Source organism: Sciurus vulgaris (assembly GCF_902686455.1).
Source record: "Sciurus vulgaris genome assembly, chromosome: 7".
Lineage (NCBI taxonomy): Eukaryota > Metazoa > Chordata > Mammalia > Rodentia > Sciuridae > Sciurus > Sciurus vulgaris.
Window position 1 is genome coordinate 112,490,296 of NC_136467.1, and position 21,632 is coordinate 112,511,927.

At 43.9% G+C, this 21,632-nt stretch overlaps 1 protein-coding gene across 1 annotated transcript in view; it reads right to left on the reverse strand.

The window, feature by feature from the left end:
* Window positions 1–21,632, reverse strand: part of LOC306665756 (uncharacterized protein) — a gene marked incomplete at its 5' end in the record, with an annotated part of 60,409 nt that overhangs the window by 20,020 nt on the left and 18,757 nt on the right. Inside the window, one exon of the mRNA XM_079147381.1 lies at window positions 6,300–6,349. Within this exon, the coding sequence (XP_079003507.1) occupies window positions 6,300–6,349 (50 nt within the window). The remainder of the gene's footprint in view (window positions 1–6,299; window positions 6,350–21,632) is intronic.

A 21,632-nucleotide genomic window follows, 5' to 3' on the forward strand; every position in this document is an offset into this window, starting at 1 on the left:
TGCCTCACCAGGCCTTATTTAGCATAGCAGGGCTCCCCAGGGCCCCTCCTGCTCTTGCTCCCTGTCTCCACCACCCTGTCTCCTGCTAGTGCTCCTCTTCCTTCTGACTCTGCAGCAGTGAGAATCACCCAGGGCGGGGGCATTAAAAAGTTCTTTGGCAATTAGCTCCCTAAGGAAATCAGAGAGGGTGCAAAGGAGGAATGAGGAAGCACAGTTGGTGGGCGTTCTCAAGGGGCTGGCCCTGACCAGAGGCTCCATCCCAGACCACAGGCTGCTTTTCCCACCTACAGCAGGGCCAGGGAAAGGGAGTTAAGGAGCAAACTGGAGATAAGATGGAGGCTGGGGCTCTCTTTTGTAGCTTAATTAAAGCAAACTGATCAGTCTTGTGCTGCACACGCCACAGACAATACAAATGGCGAAGAAAATCGTTAACAGGGAGCCATGTTATTCCAGAGCAGGGGTGTGGAGAGGAAGCTAGTTCAGGCTTCCAGTGCAGTAGAGAAAAATCTGGACTCTGATAAGTAAGCACAAATCGTGCCTGGAGGTGGAAAAAAATAAAATCCTGGTCTCTCCAGGTAAGGGAGAAAGGAACCAGAAGGGGAAATGAATTCAGAGCAATCTACATTTCATTTATTTCTTTGGCAAATCCTTATTTCTAGGTGAAGGGATCAAACAGGCCTGTCACCAAATCACAAAGTTGTCTCGAATATGTGCAGAGTGTATCCCATCTAGCTCCCAGACCACCAGCACATTTTATGATTTCTTTACACTACACATATTTGGCAGTGCTGAAATCACCCAATAATATCAACCTGGGGCTTCATCTGCAGCTCTGAGGCGCTCTCCAAGTGTTTGCTGGAGCCCGGCCCAAAACAACCACTGCTCCTCTTATTCTAATATCACAGGAAAATATGTCCTCCTTCCTGTCTGCCTACACCATCTGTGAGGGGAGCGAAGGTCTCAAAGTGGCGTGTGTGCCTGTTGCTTTTGCTGTTGACGCGGTCTCTGTTGTTTTCCATACACACAGACTCAGACGCGGTCAGGACGAATTGCCCATGGGTGACAGCCAAGTCCCATGAGCAGTCTACGGAGCCAGTTTTGACCCTCCACAGACAAATGGGTCCAGGCCAGACAGCAAGGCAGAGGCCACACCTGCCACTGTGGGCTGCCACAGAGGTAGCTTCATGGCCTGAGTCAGGAGGCCGAGGCACAGAGATCTTCCATCCTGAGCCTTTCTGCCTTGACCTAGACTGAGGCCAGGTCAAGTTCAGACAGGGATGCACAGGAGCAAGAGGGGAAGAAGGCAAGTAGGAGACAGGGGAGGATGCCAGGGTTCATAGGTTTCTGCCTCAGAGGTGTGAGTAGTAAGCAAGGGAAGGGAAGAAAAGGGAGGCGGCCTTAAGGATATCAGAGAGAGACATCAGCAGCAGTCTGTCCCTGGCCACCAAATAAGAGCTGGCCCCATGTGAAGACATTCACACTTTCCAGCTATACCATCTTCTTTAGGTAGAAGTATTTGTGTGATTTGGGTTCCACCTGAAGCCATCCTGGTTTTACTTAGAGAATTTGGTACGTTTTTCCTCTCTTCATAGACGAGAAAACAGGCGCCTCCAACAAAATGAATCAGAGGAAGGCAGGCAGGATTCCTGAGGCTGGACCTAACGCTCTACCACCCAGTTACTCAGAATCTATAAGAAAAGCCTCAAACACCTTCCTAGAGACCTGCAGGAATCTTCAGTTGGCTTGCTAAGTACCTGTCTCCAAGAGCCTCCCTGTTAGTGAGTTCCGGACCTGACTGACCCGTGAACTTGATGAGCAATTTCCTCCGCAAGCCCACAAACTTCTAAAGCCTGGACAACACCAGGAAGGAAGCAATCCGGGACAGCAGGGAAAGCACCACGCATGGCATCCTCCTCCTCCTGAGTCAGGCTCATGGGCAGAGCAGGCTCCTTCAGCACCCCCGCCACACCCACACCACAAAAGTGCCCCCTCCAGGAGTAAAAGCTAGAGCTGGGCCTCAGGGTGTAGGAGAAAATGAGCCCTGCTGATCTTCAGATGGAGACATCTCTAAAAGACCTGAGAAGACCCAAGGCAAGGATAGCAAAAGTCAATGCTTCTCCCAAGACCACACCATGCTGCAAAATGACTCACAACCCCTCATTTTAGTGATTGTGTGCCAATGATTCCCCCAGTTTTGCTTCTTCCCTCCTGCCTCAGAGATACCGATTACTAAACAGCCCCTTCTTCATGCTGACATGCAATGTGGAGTAGGTCTATGTTTCCCCCAGTCCCTCCTCACAATCACAGCCTTACAGAAGTCCCCTCCCCATTCCAACCTCCGGAGATGCCCCTGGTTTCTGAGGTATGTCCTTCCTTGCTACAGCAAGTTAACAAACCTAGCTCTAGTTAACAAGGGGTTCGTTTGCAGTGATCATCCGTTAGATTCAGTTTCCAAAGTAATTCAGTTTCCTAAGTATTCCTTCAGACCAGGAGGAGCACTGCAAACTCAGCTCCCACAGGATGATGCTGATGTTCTGCTGGGGCAGCACCTAATCACCAGCAATTGGTTTTCCAGAGAGTTGTCATGGCCCCAACTGCGGGGTCAACCATCTGCGCCCTTCACCTTCCAACCTCTCCTGGAGGCTGCATTTCCACTGTACACCCAGGGCTTCAGGAGAGGGTCACCCGAGCTCTGAAATACAGGAGTCATCTTTGTACTATTGTTGATACTTTTATTTTTGTATTGTTTCCTGATTTTAAAATAATAAACACTGCAAAAAAGTCAAACCCTAGCAAAAATATAACAAAAAAAAGAGTAAAATTTACTTGAAACCCACTAGCCTATTAGTCACCATTAACATTTTGGAAACCATTCTTTCATCCATCTCTTTATATCTGAATGTATGAACACATGCACAGTCAGTACTACTGACACATCATGGGTACTCTCAGTACCCGCCCTTTTCTCTTGTATGATATCTTATTTCGTATGCACCACCTCCCTGCTTCCACACTCCCAGTCCAGGTAGCCAATGTTAGCTGGGGGGGGCCTCCTTCCATGCTAAGCCCTGCTCCATCGAAGGCAGAGGTTTTTACAGTGGCCTCCAGGGAAGACAGAGATGGAGATCCACATATGCAAGGAGGGAGTCTCTAGGAGTCAGACGACCTCTAACCATAGACACTGATGTGCAGCTGTCATTTTAAAGATCATTGGACTTGGTGCTGAGCCATAATTGAGTTCTGTCCAAAATACACTTGTGGAACAAACAGAATTGCCTTAAGGTGTCCTCCTCTGTCTCCTCTCAAAACTAAGTCACATAAGGGGTAGGGGAGGGGTCAATGTGGATTCTGACATCCTCTACCACCACTTTAGGTGATTCTTTATCTCTTGGTATTCTCTGTTGGTTCTTTATGTATGGCAGTGGTTTGGACAGAATGGTACCAAACCAGGTCACTCACAGTCTCCTTGATGGCTCCACTCTCCACACACAAACCTCTCCTCAACCCTACTGAACACAGCTCCACTCTATTCCCATAGAGCAGCTGCCTCCTGTCTAATTATGTTAGATCTTGATTTTCCTGCCCTTCACCTCAATGGGTTGACCATGTTTTGCATTGAACTTTTCATGCCTGCCAATGCATGACACTTGTTCAGTGTCTCAAATGACATCTTCCAGACTCCAAATACAATAAATGCCCTCTTCATAACAAGCTACTCTCTACAGCATGTGATAAAAAAAGGTCTTGCTTTCATTAAATCTGCTTTAAAATATTCAGATGTATACTGAAAATGAGTTAGATGGCTTGCTTTTTTTTTTTTTTTTTTTTTGCTTATAAAACAATTCTTTGCGTAAGGAAGAAATAATCCTATTCGGGGCTACAGAAATAAGTGATTTGTACCCAATGTTACAGGAGTATATTCACTGCATTCAAGAGAGGGTGCACATCTGGCTGCCTGACTGTGTGTGTTTTTCTGCATCCATGAGCCTGGGCCTCTGGTCTCTGGCCTTTTAAAATCAGGACCAGGTTGCCTGCCACATAGCTCTCCCTGCGTGTCACTCTCCAGAAGTACCCCTGCGAGCCAGATCTCTGCTGTGCAAACAGGTGCTGCAGAGTTCACCCAAAAGATTTAAAAAAAAAAAAAAAAAAAAAAAACTTTCCACTCAGAGCAGGCAAGCTTTACTCTTTTAAAATAAGCGTTACTTAACAGAAGGCCTCATAAAGCCCAGAAAACATCAGAACATCTGGTAAATGGTGTCGACTTTACACTTTCTCCAGCACAGGGTACAGGGCTTTTGTTTCCACTGGCATTAACTCAAGGATGCAGAGCTCCGAGCTGGTGCGTCCCTGGGTTCCTTGGCCATCCTAATTTTCATGGGACAGTCCCAAGCCAGCAGGTCTGTCTTTGCCTTCAACCAGGCCAGCAACAGGCAACCTCAGGGCCCAAATCCAAGAGGCAGGGGAAGAGTTAGGGAGGGCAGAATAAGCTGAAAGTCCAAGGATATCACCCCTGCTGTGACAGACACCCTGCACACTGGGAGTTGGGATGTGGGGGTCGCCGGAGCCGGGATATCACAGGTAATGGTAGACTGCTTTTTCTGGGTGACTTTAAAATGTCATGAGAAACTGTGGTGTTAATATTCATTCATTTATCCTAGATTTTAAAGCCCTTTGCCTGGGTTGGGTGCCAGGAGCTGGGGAGGGTTACTCAAAAACATGTAAAGTCAACATTTCTGGAGCTCTCTGGAAATGCAGTCAAAGCTCCATCAGCAGAGGCTATTTTCTACACCTGTTTTCATATCATGGCAAGTAAAGGCACCACCGTGAGGTCCTGGCTCTTCTCCTGGATGAAGGGCTGACTGCCTTCCTACTGTATGACTTTGAACCCCATGGATAGCCATGAGAACGTCAGAGAGGCTATCTAAATGTTGTGTCCCCAAGAAACCCCTCTGAGAGCAAACACTCATCTTTGTGCAAAACCTTTTGGGATACACTGTATTCAGGGCTCAGGACCTTCCTAAACCCAGCAGACACCTAGCAGACCAAGCACCTGGAGCTAAAGGAGGACAGATCATGTGTTCTTGGGCAAGTCCCTCAGCTGAGTCTCAATGTCTTCATCTGAGAAATTGCTCTTTCTCACAAGACTGATATAAGAAGCAAAAGACTTCATACATATGAATGTGGTTTACAAGGCATTTCACAAATGTTATTTATCATCATGAATATACAATTGGGTTTTCTGTAGTCTTCATTTAAAAACCCAGTCTGTCTAATGAAAAGTAACAGAAAGTCTGCTTAAAGATTTCTTGGAAAGAAATTTTGCTGCTGGTGAAATATACTTGTGTTAGAGAAAAGAGTTCTTGGCATATGCCCCCCACCCCTTCCTTGTGTTTCCTGTCTTTGAAAGTGGAGCTGCAGCAGCCATTCTGTGATCATGAGGCTAGGAGCCTAAGGGAGCAAAGTGAATATGTTGAAGATGGCAGTCTCTGTCATCTGTGCCCAGCCTGTGGCAGGGAGGAGGCACAGAAAGGGCCTGACTACTTGGTGATATTGCTGAGCCAATGCCCGCTAAATGCCTGCTTTAGAACTTCTTGCTATTGCAGGGGGTGTGTGTCTATTTATGTAAAGCACTGTTGATTTAGTTTTCTAGAACTTGCAGCTGGATGAATTGTAACCTATCTAGGCTCTCCTGTTCTCTTAGGACCTTTTATTTTTCCTCTAAAGAATTCACTGTCATTATAATCAAGTTTCCTGTGTGACTATCTCTTTAATGACTCTAGCCCCAATTAGGTTTTAAGCTCCACAAGGGTAGCAATCACTTCTGTCTGGTTTGCCATAAACCTCCAGTCCTGGCTCAGTGCCCAGCATATAGCATAAGCTCAATAAATATTGGTTGAGTGAGTGAAGGAATAGCACTTGTTTTGAACAGACATTTGTCACTTTGCTTCCTACCCCACGAAGGATTAATACGAGGATCTCTCAGATTAGTATTTAAACTCTGGCAACATGGAATGACCTCTCCAGCGTTTTCACTCCAACACTCGTTTGAGTCAGATTTTCCATGCCAGTCAAGCCATCTTGCCTTGTAGAGAATAATGCCCAATATAGACCCTCTAGAGAAACCTCAATAAATACAAATATTGGCTGAACAGAATTTGCAGCCTCCCAGAGTCATTTCCCATAAGATAAATGCATTGTTTTTTAAAGGGCAATCCAATCCCTGCCTCTGAACTACAAGCCTCCGCCAAAGCTCTGAGAGCAGGAGATCCCTCCGCGAGCAATGATCCCCAATCGGTTACCTGATTTTGTTTCAGGAAGAAGGAAGAAATTTTTCTTAATGAAAATCCTTCTTCAGCAAATGAGTTGCTCCCTGAGCTGTTACTACTTCTAGTCTCAGCTGGAACTAGCAACCCAAAAGCTGTCCCAGAAAAGAGAAGGAAAAAGAATTAAATCACACCACCCACAAGGGAGCCGGAGCTTACAAAACAGTTTCCCAGGGGTTGGCTGTGAACACGGTGCAGAGGGTGGCCTCTTCCCTCCACTGCTGTCCCTCGTCCTCCTATGCCAGAGGGTGTATATTACCTTTCCCCTTCTGTTAAATACCAGCACACAAACTCCTGGAAAGGGTCCATCAGAAATTCCAAAGCAGGATCTCCCACATAAAGCAAGAGGCTCCTGAGTTTCAACTTCCTGTCTCCATTCACACTCTACCTCCCAAAAGGAGGGAGGCTGGCTCCCTGGAGGCCATAAAGCATAATGATCAAGAAGCATGATTCCAGACCTGGGAACTCTGCCACTTCCTGGTTATATAACCCTGGACATTTCATCCAATCTATAAAAACTTGCTCTCTGCTTTGGTAAAATTGGGAAATAAATGAGATAACCCATGGAAAGTGCAGGCTTGCCACCTAGTAGATTCCAAAAATTATCAGCTATTTTTTAATCCAGGCTCAACCGGAGTCGTGCTTGCCTGTGGACCCGTTCTCCGGGAGTTGTTGAATGTCCCTCAAGTCTTTTTCCCCTGATTGGTCAGTTCCCTCCAGCCATCTCTAGTATGTGTGTCCTCCGAGTCCACCTGCCTCTCCGAAGCTCACTCCCTCTAAAGGGGTTACTTCAATTTGAAAGCTGCTTCCCGGGAGGCACAGGGCTCTCAGTCACGGCCTTAGCCATCCTGAACCCAGCTCTTCCATTCTTTGCCACGGAAGTTACCTCCTCTCGGCCTGTTTTCATCTTATGAAAAAACAGGCATAACAATTTCTACTTTGAGGATTGTTATAAAGTTTAAAAAATTAAATATTTGTAAAGTGCCAGGCACATACCGGGCACTCAAATCATGCTTAATGTTGCTATTAATATTATTCTTCAAGGTCCAAGTCAGCATATGCCTAAATGAACAGGGGAGGGGGTGGAGAAAAAGCAAGGGCAAATTTTTTTTTTTTCTTTTCTTAAAGCTGAGATGCAACTTGGCAATCAGCTGGGGTCTGGAAAGGGAGCAGGCCAGCCACCCAGCGCGCTGCTGCTTCCCGTTAAGACCCTTCTTGCCAGCCGAAGTCCTGCTGGGCAGGGTCCAGAGATGCCTGGCACATTGCTGGCACCGCCACACCAACAAAGAAGAATGTGTGGCTGCAAACACACACACAGATTTGGATTAAAAATAAAGTCCCCGGAGGGATCCACCAAGCTTATATTTTAGAAGGATTTCTTTCTCTGTGTCTCTCTGTGTCTCTCTCTCTCTGGCAATGTTCAAGGCTCCTGAAAATAGAGGTTTATTATGGAAATGCTGACAGACCCTTAAATAGAGCACTGTATTTGCAACACTGTAATTATGCCTCCATTGAAATGCTCCAAAGAAAACATGATTTCCTTGTGCAAATAAATCACGCATGGCTTTAAAGGCCCAGATTTAAATCATTCCACCCATAAACAATAGTTGTCTTCCCTGTATGCATGGATTATAAATAATAATGACTTAAAAACAACTAGGCCTACACCAGGGAAATATAGGCAGACCACAGTATTTTGTAAAAATGAATTTACATCTTACTGCCATTCTGTGTGAGTAGGCACCAGATGAAACTTGTTGCTGCATTGAGTTAACTGGGCCTAGAAATTGCCCTAGATAAATAAATAAGTGATCCAATCTTCTTCCATTATTTCCAGCATAAGATCCTCTCTCCCACTCTAATGTATTTGCTCTCAGCCATTCCTCAGCAAGATCATTTGATGTTAGACGCTGCAAATAACCACCTCAAGATGGCACAGGGTCTCAGATGTGCCCAGTGGCTACAGATGCACTCTTCCTCTCCACAGAAAACAGTGTGTGGACTTCTCTGTGTTCTCAGTCTCACTGAAGATGTGAGGCCACCAATACTTTAGAACTGCATCCTGACGGGCCCCCTGAGCGTGTGTGTCTGCAGCCCCAGCAAAACGTGCTCCAGACTTCACAGTCCTGCACCAAGACTGGATAAGGGGCCATTATGTGACTCTGCAGCAGCTCCAGCAGTAATGAGACGCACACCATGGCATTGGATGATGGGCTTGCTTCTTTCTTTCTTTTTTTTTTTCCATCCTGAGTCTGGTTTGCTTATTTTCAAACAGCTATTGATGCTTCCAAATAGTAGCTAAATGACAAATTTCAGGGGGTTTTCAAGATGGCGGCCTAGAGGGTGGCTGCATTACGTGTTGCTCCAGAACTCAGGATTCAAGAGAGGAGATATTGAGACGCTTGGGACCAACTCAAAGTAGCCAGGTGACTCTCACCCCCTGGGGGGGCATCCCGGATGGGACGGGGGTCCCGGAACGCAGGAAACTTTGTGAAGTAGAACTGCCGGCGAGACGCCCCTCCCCCCGCTGGAGCGCCGTAGAGGAGGCCCCTCGGCACAGCGCTGGGACTCGGAGCAGCCACTGGGGCTCCGGCGGCTGCCCGGGGGAGGAGTGGCGGGGAGAACTGTGCGGACTCAGGACACCGGGGCCTGCCCTGAGGAGGAGGAGGAGGAGCGTGGCCACTTGGATTCGGAGAGACTGCGCCAGAGCTGCAGGCGGTTGCCAGAGGAGAAGCCGCGCGGCGAGCTGTTTGGAATCAGAACGACGCTTCTGAACCCCGGGGCCTGCCCTGAGGACGAGGAGGAAGAGGAGCGGCCGCTTGGATTCGGGTGACTATACGGGAACTACAGGCGGTTGCCAGAGAAGGGGCTGCATGGCGAGCTGTTTGGACCCTGACCACTTCTGAACCCCGGGGCCTGCCCGGAGGAGTAGGAGAAGGAGGAGAAGGAGCGCGGCGGGTCCTTTGGACTCGCAGTGACTGCATTAGCGCTCCAGGCGGCTGCTCAGAGGAGAAGGCGAGTGGTGAGTTGTTTGGTCTTAAAGTGACAGCTCCTGAACACAGGGGGGCTGCCTGGAGGAGAAGCGTGGTGGGACGCTTGGTCTTGAGGGACCACACCAGAGCTCCGGGCGGTTGCCCAGAGGACCCGTGCAGCGGGTCACGTGGATTCAGAGCCACTCAGAGGGACTGCTCCTGAACACCCGGGGGGTTATCTGGAGAAGGAGGAGGAACGGGCAGGGTCACTTCGACTCGGAGTGATTGATTGCCCCGGGCTACAGGTGGTTGGTGGGAGGAGGAGGCACGAAGTGAGTTTCTTGGACTCCTAGTGACCGCACCGGCATACTGGGCGGCTGTCTGGAGGAAGAGGCCTGTGGCGGGTCTCTGGGACTCAGAGCGATTGTTCGGGGCCACAGGTGGCTGCTCAGAGGAGGGGCCACGCAGCCAGGCGATTAGGTGCAGAACAGGGTCCCAGGATCTAGGAGGCTTCTGGGTGGAAGAGCCGCACAGAGACAGGCTTAGGGCGGAGCGAAGGTTCCAGGCCTATGGGCAAATTCTCTGAGGAGGGGCAGCCTAAGGAGATTCATCTGCGAAGGGTGAGGCTCCCAGGCCCAGGAGGTAGGGCCGGGCCCCTGGAAACTTTGCAGAGGAAGGCAGCCCAGCCCAGGCAGTAGCTGTAAATTGAGGGGAACCTCTAGGAGGAAACTGACCAGCGAGACCTCCCCACCGGGTGAGTCTTCCCTGCTGGGTGAGGTTTCCCACAAGGACGGTAAAACCAGAGGCTCAGGCCCAAACAGGCCTTGCCTCAGCCCACAGCCTAGGTCCCCTTTGGATGACCATTGGTCAACAAGTGGAGGCACCTCTGCCCACTAGCAGGGAATATACCCCACCTGAAGGCCACCACTCCTAGAGAGGCAGCTTCCTTGTGGAGCACCGCATTATCAACCTCCTCCAAGACTTCAGCCTACTGAAGGCTAAGAGGGGATATATATAGAAATCTTCAGGGTCATTGTAAATCAACAGAGGAAATCTGCAATATCTCAGCGGTCCACTGATATCTGAACAACATGAGAAAACAAGGAAAGAAAATGCTGCAAACAAATCTAGATGTTACATCAATAAAACCCAATGACAGCATGGCAGAAGAAATGACAGAAAAGGAGTTCAGAATGTACATAATTAAAATGATCAGAGAAGCAAACGAGGAGATGAAAGAGCAAATGCAAGCATTGAATGATGAGATGAAAGAGCAAATGCAAGCATTGATTGATCGAACCAATCGACAGTTAAAAGAGCAAATACAGGAAGCAAAAGATCATTTCAATAAAGAGTTAGAGATATTGAAAAAAAACCAAACAGAAATCCTTGACATGAAGGAAACAATAAACCAAATTAAGAACTCCATAGAAAGCATATCCAATAGGATAGAACACCTGGAAGACAGAACCTCAGACATTGAAGACAAAATATTTAACCTTGAAAACAAAGCTGAACAAACAGAGAAGATGGTAAGAAATCATGAACAGAATCTACAAGAACTATGGGATATCATGAAAAGGCCAAATTTAAGAATTATTGGGATTGAGGAAGGCCTAGAGAAACAAGCCAAAGGAATGAACAACCTATTCAATGAAATAATATCAGAAAATTTCCCAAATCTGAAGAATGAAATGGAAAATCAAGTTCAAGAGGCTTACAGGACTCCAAATACACAAAATTACAACAGACCCACACCAAGGCACATTATAATGAAAATACCTAACATACAAAATAAAGACAGAATTTTAAAGGCTGTGAGAGAAAAGAACCAAATTACATTCAGGGGGAAACCAATACGCATATCAGCAGATTTTTCAATCCAGACCCTAAAAGCTAGAAGGGCCTGGAACAACATTTTTCAAGCCCTGAAAGAAAATGGATGCCAACCAAGAATCTTATACCCAGCAAAACTTACCTTCAAATTTGACGATGAAATAAAATCCTTCCATGATAAACAAAAGCTAAAAGAATTTACAAAAAGAAAGCCAGCATTACAGAACATTCTCAACAAAATATTCCATGAGGAAGAGATGAAAAACAAAGAAGCAAATCAGCAAAGGGAGGAATTATCCTAAAGGAATTGTCAAATAAAGGAGGAAACAAGTTGTGTCAAACAAATAAATAAACAAAATTTTAAAAATGAACCAAATGACCGGGAAACCAAATCATTTCTCTATAATAACCCTGAACGTTAATGGCCTGAATTCATCAATCAAAAGACATAGACTGGCAGACTGGATTAAAAAGAAAGATCCAACAATATGTTGCCTGCAAGAGACTCACCTCATAGAAAAAGATACCCATAGATTAAAGGTGAAAGGATGGGGAAAAACATACCATGCACATGGACTCAGCAAAAAAGCTGGAGTATCCATCCTCATTTCAGATAATGTGGACTTCAAGCCAAAGTTAGTCAGAAGGGATAAAGAAGGTCATTTCATACTGCTTAAGGGAAGCATAAATCAGCAAGATATAACAATCATAAACATCTATGCCCCAAACAGTGGCTCATCTATGTATGTCAAACAAATCCTTCTCAATTTCAGAAACCAAATAGACCACAACACAATAATACTAGGTGATTTTAACATGCCGCTCTCACCACTGGACAGATCTTCCAGACAAAAATTGAGCAAAGAAACCATAGATCTCAACAACACAATCAATAATTTAGACTTAACGGACATTTATAGAATATTCCATCCAACCAAGAGTGAATACACTTTCTTCTCAGCAGCACATGGATCCTTCTCTAAAATAGACCATATATTATGCCACAAAGCTAATGTTAGCAAATACAAGAAGATAGAGACACTACCTTGTATTCTATCAGATCATAATGGATTGAAGTTAGAAATAAATGAAAGAGTAAAACACAGAAACTATTCCAACATCTGGAGATTAAACAATATGCTATTATATGATGAATGGATAACAGAAGATATTAGGAAGGAAATTAAAAAATTCTTAGAGGTAAATGAGAACAAAGAAACATCATATCAAAACCTCTGGGACACTATGAAAGCAGTACTTAGAGGGAAATTTATTTCATGGAGCGCATTTAATAAAAGAAGTAAAACTCAACAAATAAACAACCTAACACTACAGCTCAAAGCCTTAGAAAAAGAAGAACAGAACAGCACCAAAAGTAGTAGAAGACAGGAAATTGTTAAACTCAGAGCTGAAATCAATGAAATTGAAACAAAAGAAACAATACAAAAAATTGACAAAATAAATAGTTGGTTCTTCGAAAAAATAAACAAAATTGATAAACCTTTAGCCACACTAACAAAGAGAAGACGAGAGAAAACCCAAATCACTAAAATTCGGAATGAACAAGGAAATATCACTACAGACAGGATGGAAATACAAAACATAATTAGAAGCTATTTTGAAAATCTATACTCCAACAAAATAGAAAATTTCGAAGACATCAACAGGTTTCTAGAGACATATGAATTGCCTAAACTGAATGAGGAGGACATAAACAATTTAAATAGACCAATTTCAAGTACTGAAATAGAAGAAGTCATCAAAAGCCTACCAACAAAGAAAAGTCCGGGACCAGATGGGTTCTCAGCCGAGTTCTACAAAACCTTTAAGGAAGAGCTCATTCCAATACTTCTCAAAGTATTCCATAAAATAGAAGAGGAGGGAACCCTCCCAAACTCATTCTATGAAGCCAATATCACACTGATACCTAAACCAGACAGAGACTCATCAAGGAAAGAAAATTTCAGACCAATATCCTTAATGAACATCGACGCAAAAATTCTCAACAAAATTTTAGCAAATCGCATACAAAAACATATTAAAAAGATAGTGCACCATGATCAAGTGGGTTTCATCCCAGGGATGCAAGGTTGGTTCAACATCAGGAAATCAATAAACGTAATTCACCATATTAATAGACTTAAAGTCAAGAATCACATGATTATTTCAATAGATGCGGAAAAAGCATTTGATAAAATACAGCACCCCTTCATGCTCAAAACACTAGAAAAAATAGGGATAGTGGGAACATTCCTTAATATTGTAAAGGCCATTTATGCTAAGCCCATGGCTAATATCATTCTAAATGGTGAAAAACTGAAAGCATTCCCCCTAAAAACTGGAACAAGGCAGGGATGCCCTCTTTCACCACTTCTATTCAACATCGTTCTTGAGACTCTGGCCAGAGCAATTAGACAAACCAAAGAAATTAAAGGGATACGAATTGGAAAAGAAGAACTCAAACTATCCCTGTTCGCTGATGACATGATTATATATTTAGAGGAACCTGGAAATTCCACCAGAAAACTCTTAGAACTCATAAGTGATTTCAGTAAAGTAGCAGGTTACAAGATCAATGCCCATAAATCCAACGCATTTTTATACATAAGTGATGAATCTTCAGAAAGAGAAATTAGGAAAACTACCCCATTCACAATAGCCTCGAAAAAAATAAAATACTTGGGAATCAGTCTCACAAAAGAGGTGAAAGACCTCTACAATGAGAACTATACAACACTAAAGAAAGAAATTAAAGAACACCTTAGAAGATGGAAAGATCTTCCATGTTCTTGGATAGGAAGAATTAATATTGTCAAAATGGCCATACTACCTAAAGTGCTATACAAATTCAATGCAATTCCAATTAAAATCCCAATGACGTACCTTACAGAAATAGAGCAGGCAATTATGAAATTCATCTGGAAGAATAAGAAACCCAGAATAGCTAAAGCAATCCTTAGCAGGAAGAGTGAAACAGGGGGTATTGCAATACCAGATCTTCAACTCTACTACAAAGCAATAGTAACAAAAACGGCATGGTATTGGTACCAAAATAGAAAGGTAGATCAATGGTACAGAATAGAGGACACGGCCACAAACCCAAATAAATACAATTTTCTCATACTAGACAAAGGGGCCAAGAATATGCAATGGAGAAAGGATAGCCTCTTCAACAAATGGTGCTGGGAGAATTGGAAATCCATATGCAACAGAATGAAACTAAACCCATATCTCTCACCATGCACGAAACTAAACTCAAAATGGATTAAGGACCTCGGAATCAGACCAGAGACCCTGCAGATTATAGAAGAAAAAGTAGGTCCAAATCTTCATCTTGTTGGTCTGGGACCAGACTTCCTTAACAGGACTCCCATAGCACAAGAAATAAAAGCTAGAATCAACCACTGGGATAGATTCAAACTAAAAAGCTTTCTCTCAGCAAAGGAAACTATCAGCAATGCGAAGAAAGAGCCTACAGAGTGGGAGAATATCTTTGCCAATCATACTTCAGATAGAGCACTAATCTCCAGAATCTATAAAGAACTCAAAAAACTCTACTCCAAGAATTCAAACAGTCCAGTCAACAAATGGGCTAAGGAAATGAATAGACACTTCACAGAAGAAGATCTACAAGCAATCAACAAACATATGGAAAAATGTTCAACATCTCTAGTAATAAGAGAAATGCAAATCAAAACCACCCTAAGGTTCCATCTCACCCCAATTAGAATGGCGATTATCAAGAATACGAGCAACAACAGGTGTTGGCGAGGATGTGGGGAGAAAGGTACACTCATACACTGCTGGTGGGGCTGCAAATTAGTGCAGCCGCTATGGAAAGCAGTGTGGAGATTCCTTAGAAAACTTGGAATGGAACCACCATTTGACCCAGCTATCCCACTCCTTGGCCTATACCCAAAGGACTTAAAATCTGCATACTACAGAAATACAGCCACATCAATGTTCATAGCTGCTCAATTCACAATAGCCAGACTGTGGAACCAACCTAGATGCCCTTCAATTGATGAGTGGATAAAGAAACTGTGGTATATATATACTATGGAATATTACTCAGCCATAAAGAATGATAAAATTATGACATTTGCAGGCAAATGGATGAAATTGGAGAATATCATGCTGAGTGGGATGAGCCAATCTCAAAAAGCCAAAGGACGAATGATATCGCTAATAAGTGGAGGTTGACACATAATGGGGGGGAGGGAAGGGTTAGAGTTAGGGTTAGGGAGGGGGGCAAGTATGGAGGAAGGAACTACTGTATGGAGGGTAAAGAGGGGTGGGAGGGGTGGGGGGAAGGGAAAAAAATAACAGAATGAATCAAACAACATTGCTCTATGTAAATTTATGATTACACAAATGGTATGCCTTTACGCCATGTACAATCAGAGAAACAACATGTATCCCATTTGTTTACAATAAAAAAATAAAAATAAAAAAAATAAAAAAAAAAAATGACAAATTTCATTCTGGTGATTATCAAAAATGAAAGGAACAGAGTTGAGGCTATAATGCCTATTCTGAATAGCAAAAAAAAAAAAATCTGCAGAACTGAATAGATGTAGCTATAATTATTTACACTTATAAAAATTAAAATTAAAACATTAATTTTTCCAACAATGAAATTCTATCTAGATTTTTCAAAGAGGTACTTTTCTCATTGGGGATGAGTTAACTCAAGTGGTCTTTCAAATCACAAATGAGAGTGCTGGGTTGTGGCTCAGTGGTAGAGTTCATGCCTAGCATGTGTGAGGCACTGGGTTCGATCCTCAGCACCACATGAGAAAGAAATGGTAAACAAAGTTATAATGAAAGTTTTTTAAATTTACAAATAAGAGATTAAATTATGTTCCTTCTGATTTTCTTATCAAGTCTATCTTGTAACATTCTAATTCTTTAAGAACTGGGCAGGAGTTACCTCAATCTACATGCACACCAAGGAGCCCTGCCGCCCAGGCTCCATACAGTGCTGTGTTAAAACAATCCCACAGAAAACAAGTATAATTGAAAATATACTTTTAGAAAATACCAGCTGGAGAAAGGGAAAACACATATGCTTAATGCAAAAATCCTCTCATTATGGACTGAATTGTGTCTCCTCCAAAGTCCACACATTGGAACATTAAGCTCCCATGTGACTGTATTTGAAGATGGGACCTTTAAAGAGGTAATTAAGGTTAAATGAGGTCATGAGGGTCATTAGGGTAGAATGCTAATCCAATAGGGCTGGTGTCCCTACAAGAATAAAAAGAGTGACCAGTGATGCATGCACAAAAAGAAAAGGCCATGTGAGCACACAGACAGAAAACAGCCACCTGCAAGCCAGGAAGAGACACCTGCCCACACCTTGATCTTGGACTTGCAGCCTCCAGATAGGAGAAAATAAATGTCTTGTTCAAACCACCAGTCTGTGGCATAGTGTGTGACAGTCCTAGCAAACTAGTACAATGCTTTTTAGATTCTTTCTTACCCCTATCAGTGCCCCTCCCTCACCCCCACACACTCTGGTCCACAAACTCTCCCACTTCCGGCCTGCTTTCTCTCTTTCCAGTTTCTCTCTGGCTTAGCTCCTTATTAAGTATATTTATTGGGCTTCTCTGAGTACTTGAGATATTTGTATTCCTCTTTTTTTTTTTTTCTTTCATCTTATCCTAACGAATATAGGAGAATCCAGAAAATTAAAATCCTCCCTGTCAAGATCCTATGAGAAGGATGTGGGGAAAGAGGTTATATATGCATTACAATCTGTTGTATTACATTGTTATTGTTATTGTGTTTATTACAACCTGTTGTCCTTTTTGTAAACTTCAAATTCATAATGTATAAACTGCTGGGCCAAGAAAAAAAGGGATAAACAGCAGCATTGTTTCCATGATACCAAAAGCATAGTAAAAAATAAAAATAAAAAAGATCAATTATTTCTTGCCATTTAAAAAAAAGAATACAAATATTTGACTATTATGTTTGTCACACTAACAAAATTGACTGAAAGTTTTGACATCCTGCCCACCTGGTCAGAAATGAGTGTGAAGGTAAACAGGTTGAGATGGTGTCAACTCTTGGCCTCTCCTCTAGGAAAGAGTAGGCAGCTGAGTAAACCTCACTGGGCCATCCCTAACAGAGGAGAAAGAAGGGAACCGGAAATGATGCATGAAAAAGGGACAATTTTCTAAGCACCAATAGAAGATCCAATTTTTGTTTCGGAATGGGCTTGTTTACAACTGACAACCAAAATATTTAGAAATGTAATGGGAAGAAAAGGTCACTACCAGTTCCAACAAATTCTACTCTTAGTCAGCAAAGTGCCTGCCAGTCTGGATCCAGGCATCTGTATGCAATTATGACAGTATTTACGATACCTCTTCCTCTTCAAAGCCCTTTCCCCAGCATTAGCTAATGAGTCCTCACGACACCCTTATCCAGCGGTGCCTTAGAGAGAGGGGATGGGATGGCCCAAAGAAGCTCCACCTTCCCTAAGCTTGAGAGAGAGGTGTCCCTTGGAGGTACAAATATTTGGCAGTCTCTGATGAGGTAGGCACCTCCCAGGTCTCGAAGGACTTCAGAGTTCCTGGACTCCCCTGACTGCAGAAGACATCCAGAGCAAAGGCCATGAGCTTCATTCTGCCAATCCCCCCAATCCAAAAGACATAGCTCCCTCTCTCAGAAGGAAGACAGGCATCTATCTTTCTTTCAATCATTGGTTTTCAGAGCCTTCCTGCAACATGGGCTGGCTTTGTGCCTTAGCAAAGCTGTAACTGGAATTCCCAGAATTCCCTTCTCTGTCTGATTCCAGGTTAGGGTTGTCCTAACCCTAGGACAAAAGTCTCCAAAGGAGTCCAATCTGGGAGGTGGAAGGAGGGAGGTACAGTGCTCCCAGCACCTCCGTGGCTTGCAATCGCTGCCCTGGCCCACTCCTCCGTCGTGAGTAGGAGAGCAGAGCAGGGCTCCTAGTTCTTGCAGATCCTGCAAGGTCACATCCCTCCTTTAGCTTGTTTAGATCCGTGGTGAAGGCCAACTGTTCCTACAAGTCATCTGCATTGTCAAGGGGGTGAGTGTTATGATCTGAATGTTCAGGTCCTCCCAAAATTTATATGTTGAAACTAAATTCCCACTGTGTAGAATTAAGAGGTGGGGCTTTGAAAAATTACCCTTATAAAAGAGATTGAAGGGAGTATGTGAGGACAGCTAGAAGGTATCATCCATGAAGCAGAAAACAAACCCTCCCTAGACATCAACTCTGCTGATCCCTTGATCTCACATTTCCCAGTCCCACCCCTGAGCTGTAAGAAATGAATTCCTGCTGTATGTAAATTACCCAGTATTTGTTATAGCATCCCAATGGACTTAATACTGAGTAACATGCACGAGTTCCCGTTGTCTTCATGGGGGCTGTGCACAGGTACATTCCAGCCTGTCCTTGGCTCTCCCCACTTCACATCCAACCCTTGCTTCCCAACTGCTGGCCTTACTGACCTTCAGTGACTTCAAGCCCACCACCACACAAGACAACAGTCTTCCATGACCTCTTCCCCAGCTCCTGCACATGTGTGAAGTATAATCTCTATAGAAAATTCCTATATGCCTTATTACTCATAGTGGTTCATCTTCCTTGACCCAACTGATACAAGTAATCACAGAACTGACAAACAAAATGGGGCCCCAACAAGGAGCTGCATCCCCAGGAGCCACCCACAGTTCAGATGAGCCTCTCAGTTCCTCATAGATCTGCTTGGCTTCATTGCCTGTGAATCAGGACTCAGAAGAGCTGTGAATCTGTTCTAAGTCCCTCCTCCACCCACTGATGAAGTCAAATAAGTGTCTGCAGAATGAGGAGCTGCCTATCAGGGACTCTGCCTGTACAAATTTCAGTCTCAAGTGTGAGACTAGTTTGGGAGCCCGCATTAGCAGTCTAGTATTTTCCAAGAAAGGCCAACTATGGAAGACAGAGAAATGGTTCAGCATAATCCTCCCAAGGGGTTTCCATTTATATAAGGTGAGTGCATCCACATTCCCTAAATCCACACTGTAAAGGAGGGTCAGAGGAAGTGTTGGGGAAGGCTGTGGATGTATGGATACTACAATGATGATTTGCTTGATATCCTCAGATCCAGATTCTACCATTTCCCACTCACCCATCTATTCAAAGGGGGATGACTCCTGTAAGCTATGCAGCTTCCCTCAACACACACTTCTTCCAGCTCCTCTTGGTCAATAAGAAACACAGGCAAGAGATTGGAGAACGAGCAGAAAAGAGAAGCCAGGTTTTAACACTTCTCCTGCATTTTAGACCAAGTCTTCCCCTACCCTGGGTAGGATAGCACCAGTCAAACTCATCCTAGAACCAGATTCCAACTAGGGACCCAGATTATTGGGTTCAAGTAATATTGTTGCTCCTCCAGCCCTTGGAAAAATGGTGACTTTCAGAGACTGCTAATCTTGTAGCTGACTTATCTTCCCTGGTTGCTCTTTCAACTCTTCTAAAAACCTTTGTAACTGATTTCCCACATTGAATTTCCTCTATTGAATTACTCTACACGGGTTTTGTTTTTTTGGAGAGACACTAGCTGATGCAGATGGTCAACCCTAGGGATTAAAATTTGCCAAAAGCGACTTCCTTCCACAATGTCTAAGTTACTGGGACTAGCTTTTTTTTTTTTTTTTTTTTTTTTTTTTAATTGCTTGTAGACAATAATACACAAAGTGTTAAAGAGAAGAAAATCAAATGGTATCTCTGCACCCAGCCTTTGGTGGGGTTGTGGGGTTAGAGAAGTTGATTTAAGTTTTCCCCTTAACCTGTAAGAGCAGATATGAGCTAGAGGAGTTTCTCAAGTCAAAGTAATGGGTTTCTACTCATTCTTTCCACCTCATCTTACTCAAATTTCACATCTTTCATATATTCATCAGCATATATTAAACATCTGCTAGGGCCTGAGGATGCAAGAAAGACAAAAATGCTACTGACTCCAAGGAACTTCCAATCTAGTACTCAAATGTGGTCACATGAAGGCCATTCTAGTCAGTCCTTGCCAGTAGAACAAAGGGCTGTTAACTAACCTTCCTTGGCTGAACCAGTGCGACTGGCTTAGAATTACCCACTCCAATCAAAAGAGCCAGATAAATTCATCATAGTTAGAATCTTAGTTGCTTGTGTCAGGTGTTCATATATGTAAGACAGAGCTCTTTAAGTTCATCTTCACGGCAATCCCCACCCCTAGGGCCATTCATGTTGGAGGTAGTGACAAGCACTCTCAGGGAGCAGACCATCTTATCCTCAAAGTTATAATCCCATTCTCTTCAGGGTTGGATATTCTGATCATTTGCATCACTGCCCATGTCCTCTGATTATGAATAGTCCCATCTACTAAACCAAATCTCTGTATCATCCCTCTTTTTCCTTCTCCAAGTGAGACACTGACCTTGCTACTCTTCAAGGTTCCTTCAGATTATCTATCCACCTCATCCTTCTTATCAGCTTTGAATCCTTCCTCAGCACCTAAAGGGTTCTGGAAAATAGAAGGCACTCAGCACATGTTTGTTGAATGAATGGCATTTGTTGAATGAATGGTGATTAGTCTAGAGTAGGAAGTAGCCACTGATGTGTTAACCAAGCATTATCTACAAAGCACTGGTGTAGAAACCCTACTGTAAATGCAGTGTATATGCTCACGCTCAGGGATAACTGGAGTTGTATGCCAAAAATAATACAAAGAATAACACTAAAGCCCCAACCCAAGCACAGATCAGGTCCACTGTCCACAAAGGCAGGCTGCATGCTGTCCCCAGACCTGCAAAACTAGTTTTGTCCCAAGATTCAGCTGGTTTTACAAAATCAAGACTTCTAAGGAAACATTAGAAGCATCCATTTCCAAGTCCCATCCCCCCGACCCTTGCAGGAAGTTGGCTCAGTGTGAATCTTTAAAATCTTCCACTGGCATTTCAAGATGCAGAAAATGTGGATCACAACAGACTATACAGGCAGACAACTTCTTCATCGTCCTTTACCAAAGTGACCTGCAAACCCAACACCCACAGAGAAAGTTCCCCAGTGTACATTATAGACCACAGGAGAGTCTGTTAGTAGCTATAAGACTTTCCTTATTCCCAGACCTCAAACCATAGTCTCTGGCTCATTTCAGTCAGAGGTAGACTTCCCAAGGCCCAGACCTATGCCCAGCCTATTAGAAATAATCAAGAAGCCAGAGATGACTCAGCTCCTCCTTAGACCCAGGCTGATTTTTCTACCAGTCAGAGCTGTTATTTCAAGGTACCTGACCATCTGGAGTCCTGACCCTGCTTGCTTTCACTGCCAAGGCATGTTTGCCCCCTTCAGCCTTAACCAAGTCACTGGCTGACTGTGGGCTTGCCTTGACCTCTGGGAGGACAGGCTCTTCCCTCTTGGCCTGCAGACCCCAATCTCAATTCCTGCTCCATCTCTGCATGTCCAGTCCTGACAGGAGCCACCCACACTCCAGGCTATGAGTAGCTT